The sequence below is a fragment of the Rhinopithecus roxellana genome, chromosome 6 (assembly GCF_007565055.1).
Source record: "Rhinopithecus roxellana isolate Shanxi Qingling chromosome 6, ASM756505v1, whole genome shotgun sequence".
Lineage (NCBI taxonomy): Eukaryota > Metazoa > Chordata > Mammalia > Primates > Cercopithecidae > Rhinopithecus > Rhinopithecus roxellana.
The window spans coordinates 57,231,310-57,249,374 of record NC_044554.1 but is presented as its reverse complement, the minus strand read 5'-3'; the positions used below and the strand labels follow the sequence as shown (position 1 = coordinate 57,249,374).

Sequence of the window (18,065 nt, the reverse complement as noted above, 5' to 3'; positions counted from 1 at the left end):
CAAACACATTCAAAAGCTAGCAGAAGGCAAGAAATAACTAAGATCAGAGCAGAACTGAAGGAGATAGAGACACAAAAAACCCTCCAAAAAAATCAATGAATCCAGGAGTTGGTTTTTTGAAAAAATCAACAAAATTGACAGACTGCTAGCAAGACTAATAAAGAAGAAAAGGGAGAAGAATCAAATAGACGCAATAAAAAATGATAATGGGGATATCACCACGGACCCCAAGAAATACAAATTACCATCAGAGAATACTATAAACACCTCTGCACAAATCAACTAGAAAATCTAAAGGAAATGGATAATTTCCTGGACACTTACACTCTTCCAAGACTAAACCAGGAAGAAGTTGAATCCCTGAATAGACCAATAGCAGGCTCTGAAATTGAGGCAATAATTAATAGCCTACCCACCAAAAAAAGTCCAGGACCAGATGGATTCACAGCTGAATTCTACCAGAGGTACAAGGAGGAGTTGGTACCATTCCTTCTGAAACTATTCCAATCAATAGAAAATGAGGGAATCCTCCCTAACTCATTTTATGAGGCCAACATCATCCTGATACCAAAGCCTGGCAGAGACACAATAATAAAAGAAAATTTTAGACCAATATCCCTGATGAACATCGATGCAAAAATCCTCAATAAAATACTGGCAAACCGGATTCAGCAGCACATCAAAAAGCTTATCCACCATGATCAAGTGGGCTTCATCCCTGGGATGCAAGGCTGGTTCAACATTCGCAAATCAATAAACGTAATCCAGCATATAAACAGAACCAAAGAACCACATGATTATCTCAATAGATGCAGAAAAGGCTTTTGACAAAATTCAACAGCCCTTCATGCTAAAAATGCTCAATAAATTCGGTATTGATGGAACCTACCTCAAAATAATAAGAGCTATTTATGACAAACCTACCGCTAATATCATACTGAATGGGCAAAAACTGGAAAAATTCCCTTTGAAAACTGGCACAAGACATGGATACCCTCTCTCACCACTCCTATTCAACACAGTGTTGGAAGTTCTGGCTAGGGCAATCAGGCAAGAGAAAGAAATCAAGGGTATTCAGTTAGGAAAAGAAGAAGTCAAATTGTCCCTGTTTGCAGATGACATGATTGTATATTTAGAAAACCCCATTGTCTCAGCCCAAAATCTCCTTAAGCTGATAAGCAACTTCAGCAAAGTCTCAGGATACAAAATTAATGTGCAAAAATCACAAGCATTCTTATACACCAGTAACAGACAAACAGAGAGCCAAATCATGAATGAACTTCCATTCACAATTGCTTCAAAGAGAATAAAATACCTAGGAATCCAACTTACAAGGGATGTCAAGGACCTCTTCAAGGAGAACTACAAACCACTGCTCAGTGAAATAAAAGAGGACACTAACAAATGGAAGAACATACCATGCTCATGGATAGGAAGAATCAGTATCGTGAAAATGGCCATACTACCCAAGGTTATTTATAGATTCAATGCCATCCCCATCAAGCTACCAATGACTTTCTTCACAGAATTGGAAAAAACGGCTTTAAAGTTCATATGGAACCAAAAAAGAGCCCGCATTGCCAAGACAATCCTACGTCATAAGAACAAAGATGGAGGCATCACGCTACCTGACTTCAAACTATACTACAAGGCTACAGTAACCAAAACAGCATGGTACTGGTACCAAAACAGAGATATAGACCAATGGAACAGAACAGAGTCCTCAGAAATAATACCACACATCTACAGCCATCTGATCTTTGACAAACCTGAGAGAAACAAGAAATGGGGAAAGGATTCCCTATTTAATCAATGGTGCTGGGAAAATTGGCTAGCCGTAAGTAGAAAGCTGAAACTGGATCCTTTCCTTACTCCTTATACGAAAATTAATTCAAGATGGATTAATTCAAGATGGATTAGAGACTTAAATGTTAGACCTAATACCATAAAAACCCTAGAAGAAAACCTAGGTAGTATCATTCAGGACATAGGCATGGGCAAGGACTTCATGTCTAAAACACCAAAAGCAACGGCAGCAAAAGCCAAAATTGACAAATGGGATCTAATTAAACTAAAGAGCTTCTGCACAGCAAAAGAAACTACCATCAGAGTGAACAGGCAACCTACAGAATGGGAGAAAATTTTTGCAATCTACTCATCTGACAAAGGGCTAATATCCAGAATCTACAAAGAACTCAAACAAATTTACAAGAAAAAAACAAACAACCCCATCAGAAAGTGGGCAAAGGATATGAACAGACATTTCTCAAAAGAAGACATTCATACAGCCAACAGACACATGAAAAAATGCTCATCATCACTCGCCATCAGAGAAATGCAAATCAAAACCACAATGAGATACCATCTCACACCAGTTAGAATGGCAATCATTAAAAAGTCAGGAAACAACAGCTGCTGGAGAGGATGTGGAGAAATAGGAACACTTTTACACTGTTGGTGGGATTGTAAACTAGTTCAACCATTATGGAAAACAGTATGGCGATTCCTCAAGGATCTAGAACTAGATGTACCATATGACCCAGCCATCCCACTACTGGGTATATACCCAAAGGATTATAAATGATGCTGCTATAAAGACACATGCACACGTATGTTTATTGCGACACTATTCACAATAGCAAAGACTTGGAATCAACCCAAATGTCCATCTGTGACAGACTGGATTAAGAAAATGTGGCACATATACACCATGGAATATTATGCAGCCATAAAAAAGGATGAGTTTGCGTCCTTTGTAGGGACATGGATGCAGCTGGAAACCATCATTCTTAGCAAACTATCACAAGAAGAGAAAACCAAACACCACATGTTCTCACTCATAGGTGGGAACTGAACAATGACATCACTTGGACCCGGGAAGGGGAACATCACACACTGGGGCCTATCATGGGGGGGGAGGGGGGAGGGATTGCATTGGGAGTTATACCTGATATAAATGACGAGTTGATGGGTGCTGACGAGTTGATGGGTGCAGCACACCAACATGGCACAAGTATACATATGCAACAAACCTGCATGTTATGCACATGTACCCTAGAACTTAAAGTATAATAATAAAAAAATAAAAGAAAAAAAAGAAAAAGTTTGCCAACTTTTGAACTGAAGGGTTTTTTAATACCACCTTTTAAGTACCCTTTTCATTCCAAAAACTTCTTGGTTAAGATTTTTTAGGGCAAATAAAGGGGAACCTTATTTCACTGAGATAATTATAATTCTAAATGACACATAATTATACAGGCTGCCTATTATTGCTTTGATAAAAACAGGCATTGGGCTTGGCCTCTCCACAGACTGCTGTACTGGTCAGTTTCTACTTTTCTATTATGGGTGTCTATTTCACACACTCACATCAGCTTCTTCACACTCTCATTCCTCTGCTGCTGCCTGTTTTCTGTCTTTCAAGGTTTCCTTATAATTTCTTGTTTGATGGATCCAGTTCTTCTGGTCCAAGCAGATACTGATCAACTCAGTTTAAAAACATCTTTTCCGTCATTAGGGGCAAAAAGGGAATACCACAGAATGTGCTCAGACCTAAACTTTGAAATGGAAGCCTCCCATCTGTTGATCTCTACATTTTTCTCATTTACCAGCATGCCAATTAAAAATGAGGCCACAAGTCTTTTTACCTTCAGATATGTACATGTTCCATTTCTCATTAACTGTCCTGATGGTAAGTCTGAAGGGCAATTTCAAGTAATAGTAAGAACACAGGCTGCTGAATCCTACATCTTGGAACAAATCTTGATTCCACTGCATTGTATTTGACTTTCAAGCAGTTAGACCACCCTGAGATAAATCGTTTCCTTATCCATAAAAGAGAGATAATAACACTTAAGTATTTGGGTTTATAATTTATAAATGATACAGTGTATCACATAAAGTTTGATTTCAAATATTCTAGCAATCATGTTTGTTTTTCTGATTTCTCCCCCATTAGTTGTGGTCATACTGACTTTCTAAATCCCTGTTTATTATTTTGCCTTTTTTCCTACGCTAAGGATAAATCAACTGGATAATGTATTGGAAATGCCAATGAATCTGGAAAGTTCTTAAACCAAGTCTTTTCAAGTGAAGTCATAATAATCCATAAGAATTCTACTTTTGATAAAAGGTAGAACAAACTAGACTTAATATAAACACTGATTATAACTTTTAAAAGATGCACTGGAACAGCTGTGTTTTAACAACTAAGAATTTTTGAAAGAGTATAATCAATTTTCAAAAAAAAATCTGCCTAACAAAAACTACAGGGTATCCATTACAGAAGCTTATGCAATAATAAAATCAAAGTAATTAATTTTGAAAAAGCAGAACTAAAATGTACTATGCTGATTTCAAAAAGGTAAGAAGAAAATCTCTTTCATATAATACAACAGCTCTACATGGTTACAAATGGTCTGCTACCAACATAGCTATCTCCAAATGTCACTTATTTGGCTAAAAAAAGTCAAGGTTCAGACACAAAAGAACAAAATGGGGATACGCAAAAGAAAAAACAAACTAGTTAAAAGTAAGACAACTCACAATCAATAATTTAGCAACACAGTACACACATAGAGAACCTTCTGGGATGACATCTTAGGGCCTAATGTACATGCAAATCAAGCCAACTTTTCAGGAACTCATTTAATGTTTTCAACTCTTTTAACAATGGAAACTTAAAACCACAAGGTCTCAATGACCTGAAGCCTCATGTTTTGGGAATAAGGAATACAGAACAATGGTTTGGGTTCTCTATAGCATAAAAATTATATCCTGTTGTGTTTTTCCTAGGAGGAGAGAGAGGTCTAACACAAAGAAAAATTGTTCTGATCTACAGTTTGAGATACGGTTAGAAGGAAAGAGTACATTGAGGGCAGCTCACTGAGTAAATGACCAGGGACCTAAGCAAAAAATGATCCCACGGAGGTTTTTATTTTCAGAGAACAAAACCCTTGGCTGGGTGAAAAAAAGGTCAGGAAAAGAGAGGGAAAGAAGGGTAAGGAGGGAGTCCTCCATTTCTTTTGAGAGCTAGCAGATAGGCTGAAGCCATGGAAATAAAGCCAATGCTGAGGAAGAGACCTGAGACAGGCCAAAAATAAAAATAAAAAAATCAGATCATGGTCATGGATCTTAAATACAGGGTCAAGCTGTGCCTCAACTGTACAGTTATATAAATTAATAAGATCTCTTTACTGTTTAAGCCTGTCTGAGCTGGGTTCAGTTACTTGCAAGACAGAGTCCTAACTAATACAATATTGAAATTATGTAAATCTTTCATAAACAGCAAATCTGTTTTTGATACAGTAAGCAAAAATATTTCCCAGGGATGAAATTATCTAGCAGTTTTCAAAGGTACTTTGTAATCCTTTCACGGATCTTGGGGAGGGATGAAGAGTAAAGAGAAAGACAGTGACTGGAAATCTTTGTGAACACACCCTGTCACAGATGCTGGATCCACTAGTGGCAAAGAATAATATTTCCATTTATTTTGGCTTTTGGACAAATGCATCATTCATATCAGTAAGGTATAAAAATTGCTCTTGATATATAACCCAAACCCAAACAACAACAAACATATTTAAAGAAATCCAGCAATTGTGGTTAACATGAAGCTATGTGTAGAAAAACCCTAGTTCTAATTAGAGGACTCAAATTAACTATGTTTAGAACCATGTCTTTACAAAGTTGTCAATAAAGTGTTAAGAGATAAATGTGCTATCTTCTTTCCCAATTTTCTTTGTATCTTATTGAAGCGGACACTACAAAGCATAAAATCCTCTTCAGCCTTAGTTATAGTAAAAGCTACTACTTACTGAGTACTTACTATGCATCAGGCACTGTGGCAAAATGCTTTATATACATCTACTCATTTCATTTCTGTTTTTCTCTTGCTTCTTTTAGCAGGACTTAAGATCCCAAATGAAATATTATAAACAACACTTTCCAGAGTATGGTCATAAAATGACAAGGCTGGAATTAAATACTAGTGATAATACTGTAACTGGTAATATTTTCTGAAGATTTCTTGCTTTCCAACATCTGTAGGATCCATCTAATACACCTAGAATGGTTGCAACTAAATGGTTAATTTCTGAGTCTGGATTTTGAACTCCACCTAAGGGCTTATAATAGCAAAGACAGAAAAGGTAGGAAAACTCCGAATTTACCACTATCTTAAGCATATCAAGAAACCAGATAACTTGGAGAGTGCTTACTTACAGCAAACTACCTCTAAACCATTTTGCTTGGTGTATATTCCAGAAAATGAAATGTATTCATTTCAAACCAGTGCTACTCAAAGCGTGGTGTTATGAACCTGGTGTCACTCCACAAAGCGTTACTGTCCAAAATGACATTCTTCTATATCATCAAGTACAATGGTTATTTCAAGCTGATTTTTGTGTGTGTAAAATATTTTCTTGACAAAGGGACTGATGATTTATATTCACCCAAGCTCCTTACCTACCACAAACTGGTAACAGTTTATGGGCCAGCTATTCTGAGTAGCAAGCATTAGACCTCAATTTTGTATATTGCTTCCAGTTTTCTGTCCCTGCTGTCACACAAAATTCAAATAAATTAACAAGTAAATACTTGGCTTAAACACAGTAATAGAAAAAGCAATACAATTAGCAATTGACCTCACCTTTGACAGAAGCAATTTCACACAGGAAACATGACCCTCATAGACAGCAGACAGAAGAGGAGTAATATGATGTTTATCTGGCGCCTACGAAATAATAAAGAGATAACCTTATCCGTTTTCATTTCTTCCTACTTTCTAGTTTTAACTAGAAATCTAGTAAAAGTTTTACTAGATTTACCTAGTTGCCTTTCTACAAATAAATAAATAAATCCACAGAGTCAAGTGTCTAGTCTCTTAGAGCCACCAGAGACCCAGGCCCATGAACAATGTCTTTCCTTAGGAGTCGGAGTAGTAGAGCATAGGGAGCAGGGCTTTGACCTCAGCTCAAATCTTGGCTCTGCCACTTACTGTGGTACTGTTATTTAGCCTCTCTAAGCCTTGATTCCCCACAACTGTAGAAATGCCAATGTGGTCCAGTAAGGGAAGACAGGGGTAAAACACAGCCAATGACGAGGTAAAGGGCCAGATAGCACGGCATCCCTTGAAATACAGAAGCTACAAAAGGCTAAAGTTGGAAGATGACTGCACTTTTCTGACCACTTGCCCATTGACCTCTGTCCAATAATCCAGTTCAGATTTAGCCTATGACTGCAGAGTCCTATGCTCTATTACATGATAGCCATTTGTTACCCACAGATAGTGCTAACTCCCTAAGCTTTAGAACTTGAAAAGCAACAGCCACGGGGGAAACATCCTAACCTTCAATTTTTGTCAGCTTTAAAAAGTCAGGTTTTTTGGCTTATTTTTAAAAATCCCACCTCTGTATTTCTAAGTTATAGGCAATTTGGCATAATTTCAGACTTATTCTTATTTAGAATGAAGTTTCTACAAATAACTATTTTATAATCTATAGAAAACAATTACCTATAGCATATTAACAGAAATTTTTTTCAAGAATGATCATGTCCTCTACGTACATTAATATCTGCTCCTTTCAGCAGCAGAAATTCCAGGATTTCAAGCTGCCCACAATCTGCTGCATAATGAAGAGGCTTCCTTCCACCTTCTAGTGTCCGGTTGACATCTTCTCCCTTATAAGAAAAGCAAATGAAAACAATATTTATATGAATGGAAGACTGAAGAAGTGAAACGAGGCACCTGATATTTTCACTTTCTTAAAGCCGTGTTTCATGAAACAACATTTCTTGCAAAATAAAATAACCAAAAACTTGAAATGAAATTCTGCACAAGAGTTAACATACAGTATGATGGAAATTCAAGCCACGATTAGTTAAGCTGAAAACAATATACAACAATGATAAATGTACTGAAATATATTACTGTCCTCCATTTCTAAGGAGTTCAATCAGCATAATGTCAATATGTGACCACAAGAGACTAGTGAGTTCAAGCACTGATATTTTACACAGTTCATATTACACGTATTTAAATTCTTCAAAGAAAGTATTCCCACTTTGATGTAGGCAGTCATCAATATCATAATGTAATTTCAGTATTAGGTATTAAGAATTTATTTCATTTAACATTCAGTAAAGCCCAATTGTGTCGTAGGCACTGTGCTAGACAGTAGGAAGACAGTGGTCAGCAAAATCAGACAAGACTCCTGACTGTATGAAGCTTACCATCTGGGGTTGGGGGGCAGATATTAATAATCACATAATTAAACATATAATTTCAAAATACAAGTGCTATAAAAAAAGGACCTCGGGGCTTTCAGAAGAACATGACAATCCTGGTGATGAATGGAGGTATAGTGCCAGAAAAATGAACTTAAGTCTAAAAAAGTCATTTTCATTCACTGAAGATTAACAGAGACTAAAAATGATGACTACTTTCTCTATGGACCTGCTGCAACACATCTGGCACTGTGATACACCCATTATTTCTAATCTTCAAACTACCCCAAGAAGAGAAAACCTCCATCTAATATATGAAAAGTCTAAAGCTGAAAGAGGTTAAATAACTTTCTACTGTGGTTCAGTTAGTAACAGAGATTTAAACCCATTCTCTTTCTGTACCAGCATGATGCTTCTATTTCAGTATTTGCCCCTTCCCTCTTAGGAGAGTTCAGATTTTACTGAGGAGCAAAACATTCTAAAGAGTTTATCCTCTCAGCTGGGTGTGGTGGCTCACACCTGTAATCTCAGCACTTTGGGAGGCCAAGACTGGTGCATTACTTGAGCCTAGGAGTTCAAGACCAGCAAGGGAAACATGGCAACACCCCATTTCTACTAAAAATACAAAATTAGCCAGGCGTGATGGCATGCTCTTGTGATCCATCTACTTGGGAGGTGAGGTAGGAGGATCACCTGAGCCCAGGAAGTTGAGGCTGCAGTGAGTCATGACCCTGCCACTACACTCCAGCCTTGGTTATAGGAGTGAGACCCTGGCTCAAACAAAGTTTATTTTCTCAACAATTGTATTATTCACTTAGCATAGTTTGGTCAACTCATCAAGCCATACCCTGAATCAAGATGTTCGGAGCCCTATCATTTTACAGCCACTATAAACCATTCTTTCAAACACACATACTCCAAACTCCCCCTCCCCTTTGTCACTTACCTTCCCATTAATTTAAATACTATAGGTCCTACAAGCCTCAATCAAATTTAAGATTTACTCTGTTATGAAATTTTCCATGATAATGGTAAGCTCTCCTTCTCGTAAAACTCACAAGAATCAGTTAGTATTTAAATATATGGACCCTTACAACTTCGTGTACGCCTTCTTTCCCAACAGAATGCAAATTCCTTGACAGTAGAAATTATGTTTTCTTCTTTATATTATCCTACAGTACGATGTGGGAGTTAAGAGCAGGTTCTCCATCACCATTAGACCTTGGGCAAGTTACTTTCTATGTGCAGAGATGACAGTACCTATGGCTCATGGAGTTGTTAGGGTTAAACTACATGATCCATGTAAAGCACTTAAATATCATATTAGCTAATATTAATAGAAATACGGTTAGCTATTATCTATAAGTATTATCTATGTACACAATAGGTATACTCAAATATGAATTCACTTATTTTTAAGCATTCTGAGAGAAGGGTGATATCAACTGTCTACCATGGCAACCAATGGTATCAGTGAAGCACTAAGGGAACTAAATTATAGAGTGTTTCCAAATTCAAGCCCACATGTGTATTTCAAATATATATATTTTTGGAGGATCAAGAGTTTCATCAGAAAGCATTTTCCTATTCTGAAATATTAGATGATAAAACAATCTAACTTAAGACTACTTCAATAATGCAAAGCAATAATTTCTAATAGATTGTTTACTTAAGTCAGTATCTGATATATGCATTACAACAGAGCCTCCTGTAAATCAGGATATAGGAGGAATGTATAATGTATATACATGTAATATAATGTATATATATAAGATATATATAAGGATGTACAATGTGCCTAAAATCACTGGAGACCAGGTTAGCACTCCAACTCCACCACTTAGTTGTGGGACCAGAGACCAGGTACTTTCTAAATTTTAGTTTCCTTATCTGTAAAATGGGAATAGAAATACCTACACTTCACAGGGTTTCAGTGTTTCATTAGAAGAGATAACTCATGCAAAGTGTTTAGCATAGTGCCTGAAACATTGTTTAATAAATGTTTAATGAAGGCTATTATATTTAATAAAGGTTAACTATTATTTTTGTGGATTCCTGGTACTGGCTTATAGTAGACATAAAAGATTATTCAAAATAGGATTAAGGCAGGTTTCTGCATAATGAAATATGAATAATTAAAGACATTTATTGTAACATTCTTTATATTCAAAATCAAATTTAAATAGGAAGGGCAAACTGGCACATCACCTTAGTCTTTATTCACAACTACAAAAATGTTGTTGAGGCAAAGAATGCTTAACAATTCAGATAAAATTAGTTTTTCTCCCATTATTAACATTTCCTTTCTATTAATATTAGCTGGACAGGATTAACTGGATGAGACCTCAGAGTGAGACAAAGCAAATAAATAAGTGCAATAAATCATCAATAAGATCTTTGTCAAAAATACTTCCGTGAATCAAAAATGTTACATCCTCCAGGGCCAGGTGCGGTGGCTCACGCCTGTAATCCCAGCACTTTGGGAGGCCGAGGTGGGAGGATCACGAGGTCAGGAGATCAAGACCATCATGGCTAACACGGTGAAACCCTGTCTCAACTAAAAAACACAAAAAATTAGCCAGGCATGGTGGCGGGCACCTGTAGTTTCAGCTACTTGGGAGGCTGAGGCAGAAGAATGGCGTGAACCCGGGAGGCAGAGCCTTCAGTGAGCTGAGATTGCACCACTGCACTCCAGCCTGGGCGACAGAGCGAGACTCCGTCTCAAAAAATAAAAAATGTTATTTCCTCCCTTGCACTCTTAATACGAATGCAAAATGCCTATGAAATGGAGCTGTGAGTTTAAACTTTCTCCTTTATCCCTTCAGACATTTACATTACAATTCTTATTTTAGCAGACAAAAAGACGATGAGACTGAAAAGGCTTTGTGTGACTGACAGAAAAAAATCCTTGTCAGCAGGGCCTTAGCAAAGCGGTACTTACAGAGAAATTTATAGTACTAAATGCCTGTACTGGAAAAATAGAAAGATTTCAAATGAATAATCTTTGTATTTCCATCATAAGAAACTAGAAAAAAAATTAAATCCAAAATAAGCAAGAGAAAAGAATAAAGATCAGGGTAAAAATCAAAGAAACAGAAAACAGAAAAACGAGAGGAATCAAAAGCTGATTCTTCAGGATCAATACAACTGATAAGCCTCTACCAACGTCATCAGGAACAGGGCGAAGAGACAACGTACCAGTATCGGTCTATAGACAGACAGATTACCTCCCCACAAAGAGACCTTCAGACTCCAGATGGCACCACCGTAAATTCTACCAGACATTTAAGGGAAGAAGTAATACCAATTCTACCCACTCTTCCTGAAAATGGAAGAGATGGGATGTTATCTCAACTTATTCTATGAGTTCAGCATTACTTTGATTCTAAAACAAGACAAAGATGTTATAAGAAAATACTGTATGCCAATGTTCCTCATGAAAAGTGATGGAAAAATTTTAGACAAAATTTTAGCAAAAGTAATCCAACACTATGTAAAAAGGTTATTATACCATGACCCAGTGGGGTTTATCCCAGGAATAAGGTTGATTTAATAATCGAAAAGTCAGTGAATATAATTTACCATTTTAACAAACAGAGAAAGCCATATGATTGGATCATCTCAATGGATTAAAAAAAACCCCAATATGCATTTCTCATCGGAATTTAGCAAACTGGGATAAGAAAGAAACTTCCTTGGCCTACAAAAAACCTACATTTAAGATCATACTTAATTGGTGAAAGACTGAATGCTTTCCTCCTAAGATCAGGAACAAGACAACGATGACTGTTCTTAACACTTCAGTGTTGCACTAGCAGTTCTAATCAGTACAACCAGGCATGAAAAGAAATAAAAGGCATCCATTTTGAAAAGGAAGAATTAAAGCCGTCTTTATCTACAGATCCCATGGTTAGGGGGTGCTGAATGACAATTTCACCAGCACTCTTGATGGGTGGCAGTGATGAAATAGGAAAGGAAGATAGTGCTCTATATAGTTCCTTTCTTCCCTGCCTCCAGCCTATACTCTAGGCCTTAGTGACATCAGCAGAGATAAAGTCATCTATTCTGTAATCTTCATTCTAACTTCATAAAACATTACCAGCTACAGAGAAAAACAAAACCCTAATTTTCTTTCCCAAATTCTGGGGATAGAGAAGAGAGATACACAATCCTAACACGTTCCTTAGCTCACATGGAAATGTTACCATGTTTTCCTTTTCCTCTGGCTCTTCCACTTTCCACAGAGACTATTTTAAACCTCTTCTACTTATTACAGACAATAGACTTCTGTCTTCTCTTTCCCCTTCATTCTCAGCAGATGAGCCCATATCCTTCTTTATACAGAAGACTGCCTTCAGACATGATCTCCCTCATGAACTTCTACCACACCTTTTTGGAACTGACCCATCCTCTCATCCTATCAAAAGCCATCCCTCACCTATGTTCTGTATATCATCCCTTCTTTGTTTTTTTGGGGAAACTTCATGTTTATTTCTTTTCTTGACGGTGTTTTCAACCTCTCCTGTTTCATTGGCTCCTCACCAGCATGTGCCATTCACAGCTCTTCCACTAAGAAAGCAAGAGCAGCAACCTCTCATTGGACTTGACATCTGCCCTTCAGTTACTGTTCTCTTTCCTCCCTTCCAGGGCTAAACTTTATAAAAGGATTGTCTATATTTGTTATCTCCAGTGTTTCACTGTCCACTCTAATTTGGCTTCCACCCTCAACACTATTACCATAACCATTTATGCCGAGGTCAGGGGTCTCCATGTTGCAAATACAAAGCTTCCCCTTACTCTTAAAACTCTTTCCTTTCATTGCAAAATGAAGTCTGTCAGTCATTAAATACACAACCTAGACTGTATTATATTCAAACAAACTAAGTTGTTTTGAAGCTATTATTTTCTCTAAATATGGTATACTCCATACATGTAATCTAAGTAACATATGTAATGTATACACATAATATACATATGAAACTCTACTACTTCATAGCATATTCTGGTGAGTAGTTTAAATTAAATACATACACTCTATCTGGAACCACCATAGAAACCATAACATGCTTTAGGATGGGTTGACTTTTGGTGCCTCTAAGAGTAAGATGAGGATTTAGATTATAGTGGAAAGGAGAAAGTCTATGTGAAATTCTAAACCAAATGGAACCCAAGAAACGTCTTAAGATTACATTCTGGCAACCCGAGATTGGCTTCTCTGAGTCTTCCTTGGTCCTAACCTGAATTCCTCTTACTGTTAAAAAATTAAAAAAAAAAAAAAAGTGATAATGCATTACCAGTTTACATCAATAAGTTGGTGAGTTCCATGTTGGAGGAGAAACTAATTATTTTATCATTTATTCCAATGCCAAAGTGTAGTGCTATAATTTTGATGTGTGTCCAGGAAAATCTCATGTTGAAATTTGATCCCAATATTAGAGGTGGGGGCCTAAAGAGAGGTGTTTGGGTCATGGGAGTGGGATCTCTGATGAACCGATTAATGGTCTCACTGGGTGTGGGATAAGTGAGTTCTTATCCCATTAGTTCTTTTGAGAGCTGGTGTTAATAAGAGCCTGGCACCTCCTCCCTCCCTTGCTTCCTCTCTCACCATGTGATCTCTCCACACCTGGCTCCCCTTCACTTTCTGCCATGAGTGGAGGCAGCCTGTGGCCCTTCACAGATGCAGGTGCCCAATCTTAAGCTTTGCTAGACAACAGAATCATGAACCAAATAAACCTTGTTCTTTATCAAGTATTCAGCCTCAGATATTCCTTTATAACAACCCTAAATGGACTAAGACACGTGGCATTTTAGGATTGGGCACTGGACAGGTTTTTCAACTTAAAAAAGTTAAATATTATTGGTATTTTCCTGATATTCTTGATATATAATTGCCTTCCTTTAATCCTCATAGTTCTTGTTTATATGTATCTCATTACATTTACCTCTATTTGATCAGGTATTTGTTATTCATATACTTTAATAAAAACTTCATTAAAGAAAGGACAATGAAAGAACAATGTCTTACTTGTTTATATACTGCCTACAATGTCTGTGGGTGACGTGTGCATAGCAGTCTTATTTTAATAATTCCTACAGACACTTATAACAGCTTTGTCACAATGCAACCTGCTGCCTACCAAACAGCTATTACTTCAAAAAGTGGTATTTTTAAAACGTTATTAGGGTCTCTGAAAGTTATACAATCTCGGTATTGGAAGGGGCTCTGAAAGTCATCTAATTCAGCTACCCATTCTATGTTTCAATCCTTGCCTGTGTCTGCCCAACCTATAACTGAGTATCTCTAATGAAAGGTAATTCAGAACCTTGCTGATCAGTCCATTCCTGCTCTCAGTACTGGAAAATTCACTGTTTACTAGTTATGGTTCTATCCCTTGCAGACACACGGCACAAGTAATTCTTATTTTTACATTAGGTTATTAATTGTGTTTAGCAGTCATAACACACTGTAACTACAACTAAATATTTTCATTGATTTCCTGTTATCCTGAATTTGAGTCACTAGTGGGTCAGAGACACCTCTCATGTGCTGATCCCTGATTTAGTTCATGACACTTTGAGCCAATCATCCTTTCCCATCATTCCCCCAAGGATATCTTTGAAACATTCAAATTTCAGTGAAGTATTTCAGATTATCTTTATAACAGTCTAGAAACTTCAAAAAAAGAAAATCAGTATAGCATGATTTCTAACTGATCCCCTGATAAGTGTTATAAACCACCCCATTGCCACCACATACACACTTATAAAATAAAATCTGGAAATTACAAATTATTTTAGCAAGGCCTACCATCCAAAATACAACCATTGTTAGCACTCTGCTATAAATGTGTTTAATCCTTTTCTATGAAAATAGTTGCTTTAAAAAGTTGTCATTACACTATGTATTCTTTCACATGAGACATCATTCTTGAAAGATACATATATTCTATCAAATGGATGTACCGTGGTTTACTTAGTCTAATTCTAGACATGCAATAAATATCCAATATCCTGTAACACTAAAATTCTTATTTTACAGAACGTAACAGTTCCATATTTCATTGATTCCAAAGCACACATTTTTCTGTATTTTAATGTCCCTAAAATAGGGTCACAGACACCACTTTGCCTTGGAGTTTGGGGGAAAAGTACTTACGGGTTGATAATGTACTTTGTGGAAACACTAACAATCATTGCCTATGCCTGGCTTCGCTACTGAAACCTATACATGGGTGGGTTAAGATGTTAGAGTGTAAAGTATAGAATTAGATTAAGCTGACTCTGAAGAACATAAATGGTGAAATTCACTGATTCAACCTGATGATATTATTCTCATGAAAATTTGGTAAGTGTGCCGTCAACTATTTTTAATCCAGAGAAGAGAAATTAAATATTAAATAGAACACGTCTTAGATCTAATTTCTGAGAGCAACGTTATTGGCTGTACAGGGAATATCCCTAGAGCTTAATATATGCCACCTGGCTATCCCCACTGAATTATTTGCTTTTTTTTTTAACAGTACTACAAACAAGGGAAGATTTTTCTACTTTGTCAGTATTATTCAGGAGGAACATCTGCTTGTTTTTTTTTTTTTTTTAAGGGAACATCTGTTTTTTTAAGATCAAGATAAACGAAGTGTACTGCCTCCTGCTTTACTGCAACAACAGAATGAAATGAAACTTATATGGTATACTTTCCTCTTTACAATGCCAAGTTGTTTTTTCCTTCTAGTATTTTATGCTTATTAAATAGTTTATTCTAATATTTTCCAAAGACATCAATTTGGTTACTCAATCATTCATGAAACATTTACTGATAGCTTATAAAGTTTTGGGAATTGTGGCAAGCATCTGAGATAGTGATGAAAAAGGAGTCATTCCCCATAAGGAATTTGTAGCCATAAAAGGCAAGACAACAAGTAAACCATTCATACAATGTGATTAAATTATATTTAGTGATTAAAGCTGCGGTACAGGCTACAAGTTTGTTTTGGGAATACAGAAGAGGAGATGTAGCCCAGCCTGGGAGGGGTCTAATCAAGCTACCATGAAGAGATAATAAAGCTTGGGCTAAGCCTAATACTTTTTTTCTTTAAAAAAACAAAAATTCTCTTTTTCAGTCTTCATGATTTCATGTTTTTTAAAACAATGTAATGAAGTTATGCCTTAGGCAATAGAGAACATAAAAGAACCACCAGCACTAGGATTCTTCTAGTACATAAGCAGGTTTTAAGTGTGGTCAGAGGCAATCCTCACATCCTAACTGCTAGCACACCCTAACTCTGGATAGTATTTCCTCTTTAAAGGATAGGTAACGAAGAAAACCAATATGGAGGTAGGTGTATAAAAACTAATCATAGGGCAAAAGAAATATATTGAAAATCATTTCCTCTAAAATGTAGTAGAAAAAGAAAATAAAGAAAAAAAACTCTAAGGAAATACATACCTCTGAAATGATTTAATATAAGAAACTTAACTTCAGTGTTTGCCTCGGCAGCACATATACTAAAATTGGAATGATACACAGAAGATTAGCACAGCCTCTCTGCAAGGGAGACACGCAAATTCATGAAGCAGTCTCCATTTTTTTGGTTTTTAATTAAAAAAAAGAAAAGAAACTTAACTTTAGAAAACATCTACAGAGTAATCAAAATGGAATCCAAAAGACATGGGCTCAATAAGGGTGTCTTAAGAAGAGAACAGGCAAACACACAAAGTAAACAAACTGAGGTGCAGGCTGATAGGAAAGGGAAGCTGCAGAGAAAGTGACATATAGCAAGGAAATTAAAACTGCAATTGCAAAATTAAAATATGTACCAAAGTCAGTAGAGTTGGGAAACACTATTCAAATTAAGAAAACTCAAGTAAAGACTTGAGAACAAACTTAAGAAATTTCCCAGAATACCAAGGTAATAAAGTAGTACAAATGTTTAAAGAAAAAGATGATTGGTATTAGGAGTGTAAAGTTCTAACTTACAAATGATACAGAACCAGAACGAGAATAGAAAGTTTTAAAAAGTTTTCTGAACTCAGGAAACGCCTGAGCCGATAGATTATAAGAACTCACTGTACTGTAGGCAAAAATTCAGCTGATTTTCCCCCCTCCCAAAAATACAGTTTTAGAATTTCTTTAGATAAAGCAAAAAGATCCCCAAAATTAAAAAGTCAAAATCACATTAACGCCAAAAAAATTAAATTAGACGGGTCTCATATTTGTGGCTTCCTTAGAACACCAAATTCCAGAGGACTACAGAGAGAAACTATCTATAGCAATGATTATTTGGATAGAGTTTGAGATATATACCTCTTTTCTTCTTTCTTTCTTTTTTTTTTTGAGACAACATCTCACTGCCTTGTCCAGGCTGGATATGAACTCCTGGGCTCAAGCAATCCTCCTGCCCCAGCCTCCCCAGTAGCTGGGATTACAGGTTCAATGTGCTAGGCTCTTAACGTCAAATTTAAAGAAGAATCTTGAATTTTGTTAAACAACAACAAAAAGAGAAGCAAACAAATTGCCAACCAGAAGCTGCTATTGAGAGATACCTAAAAGCAAAATATGAAAATGTGAAAAAAAAAAATTTTAATGGTCTAAAATATACTAGGCACGGCCGGGCGTGGTGGTTCAAGCCTGTAATCCCAGCACTTTGGGAGGCTGAGATGGGTGGATCACGAGGTCAGGAGATCGAGACCATCCTGGCTAACACGGTGAAACCCCGTCTCTACTAAAAAATACAAAAAAAAAAAAAAAAAAAAAACACAACAACAACTAGCCGGGCGAGGTGGTGGTCGCCTGTAGTCCCAGCTACTCGGGAGGCTGAGGCAGCAGAATGGCGTAAACC

The 18,065-nt window shown here is 36.6% G+C and overlaps 1 protein-coding gene and 1 non-coding gene across 2 annotated transcripts in view; one reads left to right on the top strand and one right to left on the bottom strand.

Annotated features, from left to right (window-relative positions):
• The window catches only part of MTPN (myotrophin), a 56,204-nt gene that overhangs the window by 22,645 nt on the left and 15,494 nt on the right, over window positions 1-18,065 (bottom strand). The window contains exons 2-3 of the mRNA XM_010374632.2: window positions 7,567-7,680; window positions 6,650-6,733 (exon numbers count right to left, since the gene is read on the bottom strand). Of these exons, the coding sequence (XP_010372934.1) occupies window positions 6,650-6,733; window positions 7,567-7,680 (198 nt within the window). The remainder of the gene's footprint in view (window positions 1-6,649; window positions 6,734-7,566; window positions 7,681-18,065) is intronic.
• Window positions 16,708-16,814, top strand: LOC115898408. Its single transcript, XR_004058146.1, has one exon. It is a non-coding gene; the product is annotated as a U6 spliceosomal RNA (small nuclear RNA).